Source organism: Monodon monoceros, unplaced genomic scaffold, assembly GCF_005190385.1.
Source record: "Monodon monoceros isolate NGI ecotype Baffin Bay Population unplaced genomic scaffold, NGI_Narwhal_1 Super_Scaffold_7, whole genome shotgun sequence".
Taxonomy (NCBI): domain Eukaryota; kingdom Metazoa; phylum Chordata; class Mammalia; order Artiodactyla; family Monodontidae; genus Monodon; species Monodon monoceros.
Window position 1 is genome coordinate 82,823,104 of NW_021703784.1, and position 7,627 is coordinate 82,830,730.

The 7,627-nt window shown below is 44.4% G+C and overlaps 1 protein-coding gene across 1 annotated transcript in view; it reads left to right on the forward strand.

Annotated features, from left to right (window-relative positions):
• Window positions 1-4,695, forward strand: part of KIAA1549L (KIAA1549 like) — a 128,763-nt gene extending 124,068 nt beyond the window's left edge. The window contains exon 20 of the mRNA XM_029209631.1: window positions 4,414-4,695. Within this exon, the coding sequence (XP_029065464.1) occupies window positions 4,414-4,695 (282 nt within the window). The remainder of the gene's footprint in view (window positions 1-4,413) is intronic.
• Window positions 4,696-7,627: the final 2,932 nt, after the last annotated feature.

The window sequence follows — 7,627 nt, forward strand, 5'->3', positions numbered from 1 at the left end:
CTTCTGCTAACTTTGGGGTATTTTTGTTCTTCTTTCTCTAATTGCTTTAGGTGTAAGTTTAGGTTGTTTATTTGAGATTTTTCTTGTTTCTTGAGGTAGGATTGTATTTCTATAAATTTTGCTCTCAGACCTGCTTTTGCTGCATCCCATAGGTTTTGGATCATTGTGTTTTCATTGTCATTTGTTTCTAGGTATTTTTTGATTTCCTCTTTGATTTCTTCAGTGATCTCTTGTTTATTTAGTAGCATATTGTTTAGCCTCCATGTGTTTTTACTTTTTACAGTTTTTTTCCTGTAATTGATATCTAGTCTCATAATGTTGTGGTTGGAAAAGATACTTGATACAATATCAATTTACTTAAATTTACCAAGGCTTGATTTGTGACCCAGGATCTGATCTGTCCTGGAGAATGTTCCATGAGCACTTGAGAATAAAGTTTATTCCGTTGTTTTTGGGTGGAATGTCCTATAAATATCAATTAAGTCCACCCTGTTTAATGTGTCATTTAAAGCTTGTGTTTCCTTATTTACTTTTTGGATGATCTGTCCAGTGGTGAAAGTGGGGTGTTAAAGTCCCCTACTGTTATTTTGTTACTGTCAGTTTCCCCTTTTATGGCTGTTAGCATTTGCCTTATGTATTGAGGTGCTCCTATGTTGCGTGCATAAATAAATATTTACAACTGTTATATCTTCTTCTTGGATTGATACCTTGATCATTATGTAGTGTCCTTCTTTGTCTCTTGTAACAGTCTTTATTTTAAAGTCTATTTTGTCTGATACGAGAATTGCTGCTCCAGCTTTCTTTTGATTTCCATTTGCATGGAATATCTTTTTCCATCCCCTCACTTTCAGTCTGTTTGTGTCCCTAGGTCTGAAGTGGGTCTCTTGTAGACAGCATATATACAGGTCTTGTTTTTGTATCCACTCAGCCAGTCTGTGTCTTTTGGTTGGAGCATTTAATCCATTTACATTTAAGGTAGTTGTCGATATGTATGTTCCTATTACCATTTTATGAATTAATTTGGCTTTGTTATTGTAGGTCTTTTCCTTCTCTTGTGTTTCCTGCCTAGAGAAGTTCCTTTAGCATCTGTTGTAAAGCTGGTTTGGTGGTGCTGAATTCTCTTAGCTTTTGCTTGTCTGTAAACCTTTTAATTTCTCTGTCAATTCTGAATGAGATCCTTGCTGGGTAGAGTAGTCTTGGTTGTAGGTTTTTCCCTTTCATCACTTTAAATATGTCCTGCCACTCCCTTCTGGCCTGCAGAGTTTCTGCTGAAAGATCAGCTGTTAACCTTATGGGGATTCCCTTGTATGTTATTTGTTGTTTTTCCCTTGCTGCTTTTAATATTTGTTCTTTGTATTTAATTTTTGATAGTTTGATTAATATGTGTCTTGGCGTGTTTCTCCTTGGATTTATCCTGTATGGGACTCTCTGTGTTTCCTGGACTTGATTGACTATTTCCTTTCCCATGTTAGGGAAGTTTTCAACTGTAATCTCTTCAAGTATTTTCTTAGTCCCTTTCTTTTTCTCTTCTTCTTTTGGGACCCCTATAATTCGAATGTTGGTGCATTTAATGTTGTCCCACAGGTCTCTGAGACTGTCCTCAATTCTTGTCATTCTTCTTTCTTTATTCTGCTCTACGGTATTTATTTCCACTATTTTATCTTCCAGGTCACTTATCCATTCTTCTGCGTCAGTTATTCTGCTATTGATTCCTTCTAGAGAGTTTTAAATTTCATTTATTGTGTTGTCATCATTGTTTGTTTGCTCTTTAGTTCTTCTAGGTCCTTGTTAAACATTTCTTGTATTTTCTCCATTCTATTTCCAAGATTTTGGGTCATCTTTACTATCATTACTCTGAATTGTTTTTCAGGTAGACTGCCTATTTCTTTTTCATTTGTTTGGTCTGGTGGGTTTTTACCTTGCTCCTTCATCTGCTACATATTTCTCTGTCTTCTCATTTTGTTTAACTTACTGTGTTTGGGGTCTCCTCTTCGCAGGCTGCAGGTTCGTACTTCCCATTGTTTTTGGTGTCTGCCCCCAGTGGGTGAGGTTGTTTCAGTTGCTTGTGTAGGCTTCCTGGTGAAGGGACTGGTGCCAGTGTTCTGGTGGGTAGGGCTGTATCTTGTCCCTCTCGTGGGCATGGCTGCATCTGGTGGTGTTTTTTGGGGTGTCTGTGAACTTAGTATGACTTTAGGCAGCCTCTCTGTTAATGGGTGTGGTTGTGTTCCTGTCTTGCTAGTTGTTTGGCATCGGGTGTCCAGCACTGGAGCTTGCTGGCCATTGGGTGGAGCTGTGTCTTAGTGTTGAGGTGGAGATCTATGGGAGAACTCTCGCTGATTGATATTATGTGGGGCTGGGAGGTCTCTGGTGGTCCAATGTCCTGAACTTGGCTCTCCCACCTCAGAGGCTCAGGCCTGACACCCGGCCAGAGCACCAAGACCCTGCCAGCCTCACGGCTTGGGAGAAAAGGAAGAGGAAAAAAAGGGAAAAAAACCCAAAAAACAACAGATAGAACCCCAAACCAAATGGTAAAAGCAAAACTAAACAGACAAAATCACAGAAAGAAACAAAAAACAACAAAATAGAAACAAACAGTCAGAACCCTAGGACAATGGTTAAAGCAAACCTAAACAGACAAAATCACACAAAGAAACATCATATACACACTCACAAAAAGAGAAAAAAAGGAAAAAAAAATTTTAATTAAAAAAATAATAAACTTTAAAAAAAGAGAGCAACCAAACCAATAAAAAATCCACCAATGATAACAAGCACTAAAAACTAAACTAAGATAAACATAAGAAACAAGTCAGATGCAGAAAGCAAACCCCAAGTCTACAGTTGCTCCCAAAGTCCACTGCATCAGTTTGGGGAACATTCATTGTCTATTCAGGTATTCCACAGATGGAAGGTTCATCAAGTTGCTTGTGGGGATTTAATCTGCTGCTCCTGAGGCTGCACGGAGAACTTTCCCTTTCTCTTCTTTGTTCGCATAGCTCCCGGGTTTCAGCTTTTGTTTTAGCCCCACCCCTGAACGTAGGCCACCCTCAGGCGTCTGCTCCCGCCCAGACAGGAGGGGTTAAAGCAGGGGCTGATTAGATCTCTCTTGCTCACTCAGGCTGGGGAGTGGAAGGGGTACAGTAGTCATAATTGTAATTCGGGGCGAGCCTGCAGTGGCAGAGGCCAACATGACATTGCAATAGCCTGAGGTGTGCCATGTGTTCTCCTGGGGAAGTTGTCCCTGGATCTCAGGACCCTGGCAGTGGTGGGCTGCACAGGCTCCTGGGGCGGAGGGGGGTGTGTGTGGGTAGTGACCTGTGCTTGCACACAGGATTCTTGGTGGCAGCGTTAGCATTTCATGCTTGTCTCTGGGGTGTGAGCTGATAGCTGCGACTTGCACCCGTCTCTGGAGCTTGCTTAGGTGGTTCTCTGAATCCCCTCTCCTTGCGCACCCCGAAACAATGGTCTCTTGCCTTTTCAGCAGGTCCAGACATTTTCCCTGACTCCCTCCCGGCTATCTGTGGCATACTAGCCCCCTTTAGGCTGTGTTCACGCAGCCAACCCCAGTTCACTCCCTGAGGTCTGACCTCTGAAGCCCAAGCCTCAGCTCCCAGCCCCTGCCCACCTGGCGGGTGAGCAGACAAGCCTCTCAGGCTGGTGAGTGCTGGTCAGCACTGATCCTCTGTGCGGGAATCTCTCCGCTTTGCCTGCTGCACCCCTGTTGCTGCGCTCTCTTCTGTGGCTCCGAAGTTTCCCTCCCACCCACCCTCAGTCTTCGCCCGCGAAGGGGCTTCCTAGTGTGTGGAAACTTTTCCTCCTTCACAGCTTCCTCCCAGAGGTGCAGGTACCATCTCTATTCTTTTGTCTCTGTTTTTCCTTTTTTCTTTTGCCTTACCCAGGTACATGGGGAGTTTCTTGCCTTTTGGGAGGTCTGAGGTCTTCTGCCAGCGTTCAGTAGGTGTTCTGTAGGAGTTGTTCCACATGTAGATGTATTTCTGATGTATTTGTGGGGAGGAAGGTGATCTCCGCGTCTTTCAGCTCCTCCATCTTGAAGGTCTCTCCCGTGAGTCCTTTGACATCCATAAAGAACAACACTTCTTTTGGCTAGATGGTGCTTATATTAAAAAGGTAGCCAGGTAGATTCGGATGTAGATTCAGGTATGTGCCCACTGTTTGCATACTGTTTAAAACACGTATTTAATTCATCCAACCAGCAGATCCAGTGAGTCCAAATCACCTATTTTCCAAACAGACTCCAGCTATTGTATCTGCACAATGGTGCGTTGCCTTCATTTTCCTCTAAATCTCTTTCCTTGTCCTCAGTCCCCTCCTGCTTTGGTATCGAGTGCGTCCTATGACTTGAGCCGCTTCCTGACCCGAGGTCCTTGTCTTCTCTCCCAACATGCTTTGTAGGTCCCCCTCCCGGGGTACATCGAGGCTTACCCCCGGTCCCGGTATCAGCAGAACTCGCCCTCCAGGCTTCCTCGCCAGTACAGCCAGCCAGCCGGGCTGCACCCCAGCTTGGAGCAGGCCCCGCTGCCCTCTGCAGCAGCCTCACAGCAGAGCCTGGCAGAGAACGACCCGTCCGACACGCCCCTGACCAACATCTCCACAGCGGCCCTGGTGAAGGCCATCCGGGAAGAGGTGGCCAAGCTGGCCAAGAAGCAGACGGACATGTTTGAGTTCCAGGTCTAATGCCTTCGCCCACTTCCAGACGACTCTGAGGAAACAGTCTTTGGTTTTCTCCAGCCTGGCTTGATGGGTCTGGAGGCACAGACGATGTGGGCGTTTTTCTCACCCTCAGTTTCTAAAAACGTGAACAGTGGGGCTTCTGGGGAACAGGAAACTCTTGAACAACTGGATGCTTGGCTTATTCAAGTGATTGTATGTCAACAAGTCCCCATGTGGGACCATATGTTTGATACTCTGTTACATTAACTGTTTGAACTGAGGGTGTATTTCCCTACGGAGCCTTAGTCACGAGAGATGCTCGCAAATCTGCAGATTCCTGTCCAATGCCATATTTTAATAAATCACCAGAATGGGGAGAGCACAGCTCTATCTTCGGTGACCTCTGCATGTTAACTCTATTTCTGTGTTAAAGGCAATGCAGGCGTGCGATGAAGTCCCAGACTGTACTCTCTCTCATTCAGCCATGGCTGTAATCATTGCAATCACCTCCCGTCTCCAAGGGAGACACTGACTCCAGCCAAGAGAGCTGAGTCCTTTTCTTTTAAAGGTTCATATTCAGAGTCAAATAAATTGGATGAAAATCAGTACTGTCAGTCAATGACTGCACCTATGAACAGTCCTGACTCTTTTCCCCCCGCAATTAATTCAACAAAGGCCAAGAAAGAGAGAAGATGAGAGGGAATGGTGGATTCGTGTTGACAGGTTTTTGAAAAGGTGTTGTTGTCATTTTGGAAATAGAGTATTCTGCAAGCTGGGCTCTGGCTGGAAGAGAATCGGTGCTAAGAGCTTTAAAGGTCCTACAAAAGAAAAACAGGTTTTCTTTGCCCTGCAATGAAGGTGGCCTGAGAACGAAGCTTCTCTCTTTTGGGGGACGATAGATACATCGACTTTTACAAGGAAACCTCTGTCTCTTCAACGATGATGTCCAGCATGTGCTGCCCAGTGATACAAAAGGAAATAGTCACTGATGCCTGTTAGAAGCAGGAACAGTGGACCCAGTCTCCCCAGGCTGCAGCCTCTGTTCATAGAAGCTTCTGAATGCAGAAAACCTGTTGATTTACATTTAAATGTAAATAACATTTTTAAAGGTGTATGGAGTTAGCCAGTCCCCTCCCGCACTCCTTCCCATAGTTAGTTAGTTAATAGACATAGGAGGACATTTGCCAAAAATGGCAGGCTTCTGACCTCATGACCGTGATGTTGCAAATCAGCCTCCCTGGCGTGGCAGGTGAGCCTCCAGAGCTCTGGGTGGACAGTACCTCACAGCACCAGCTGCTGACTGTCAGTGCAAAAGCAAAACAGGTACTGACTTCAGGTAGCCCAGGGGAGGGGACACCGTGGTGCCCTCACCAACTTTGGGAGCTATGCTCAATGTTGGGGACTTACTTGGTGTCTGTTGGAGAGTGAGGTCCTGTCCTGCCTTCTCACCCATGATCCATCTAGCTTCAGCTTGTATCCATCCCCTCTGAGTCCATCTTTCCATTCTCCTCATGAGTTTCTTTGGTCTTTATTGAGAGAAGAAGCTGGAAATTTTAACATTCAGAGAAGAGTAGGAGTGGAATTGATTAGAGTGGGAGAGTCAAACTGTCAAAGCACAGACTTTTCAAAGAAGCTGTTTTTATTTCCCAATGGCAAATTGCCCTTTCTGGAATGTTCTGGAGATGCTGTGTCATGGAATCCCCAAACGAGTCTCTTGTCCTGATGATATTAGGTAGTGTCCTTTTGGTATGCCGGTTGATCTTTCATAGTGTTAGTTTTTTGTTACTTAAAAAAAAATCAGCTATAAATAAAATGTATTTTTGTAATTTCCATGTGTATATATGGTATATTTCTACCAATGGCCGCTTGTTGTAGTCCAAAACCTAAATCAGTTTGCAAAACACTTCGGACAGTGCAAGATTTTACTGACAGATAAACACAATGCCTAAGTCTATCCAAATAGGTATTCTGTGCACTTGAATGAACAAAGAGCCAAAGAAACTCAACCTTTTCATGCAAACGGTATGAGTCCGATAAAGTCAGCTACATTGTCCCGCCTTATCAATGATATGAATATTTCATCAGTGCAATGATATCAACCCGGTACTTTGTCTACTTGGTAAATGCCTGGAAATACTGTATGTTAAAATGAAGTTCCAAGACCTTAGTGTAATTTAAGTGTAGGCACATGCTTTCAAGACAGTGTCTGTGTTTTGGATGTACCAGTGACTCGAAGAGGAGCCCACGGTGTGCGGTGGTCTGGCTGCAGCTGGCTAAGAGGATGCAGAAAAATCATGGTGAGCTGTGTAGAACCCCATGAAATACTGAGTCAGTCGATGGAGATGGCTAAAAATACAGCATGCTAAATCAGACACTCTTTTAAACGAGATACTGCAGGTTTAAGAGCAGTATATGGGAGGAAAACCTTAAGTTGAGAAGAAATCAAATCTGTTTGTGTTGTCCCACCAATGCGAAGATGGCCGCCATTGTTTGATATTCTGTGACTAAGATGTGGTCCCTTTTCTGAAGAGTGTCCTGACCTCATGGAGGTTATGGATACCTGGACAGCTGACTGTGAGAAAAGGCAGGTGGTCAAAAGTGCCCTGTGGAAGTGAACACAGAGTTCCACGCAAACCCAGAGGCTCTGTGTTCCTCATGACCCTCCAGAGAGTTGAAGAAGCCACAGAGGACATTGGTGACCTCAGAGAAGGAAGCTAAAGTCCGAAGAAGTGGACTGACCTGCCCGAAGCCTCCAGCCCAAGCCCACTGACTCATGATCGGGCTTGCTTTCCATTTCACCATGCTGCCTGCACGCTTGCCTGCGACACGTTTCTTGAACTGTGCTAGGAAGTTCAAAAAGTAGACAAGGGTCATATGAGGGACTATCTACATTCTTGTGAAGAAAAAAGATAATTGAATATGTAAAGAACTTCAGATAAAGTGTATGAGGACAATG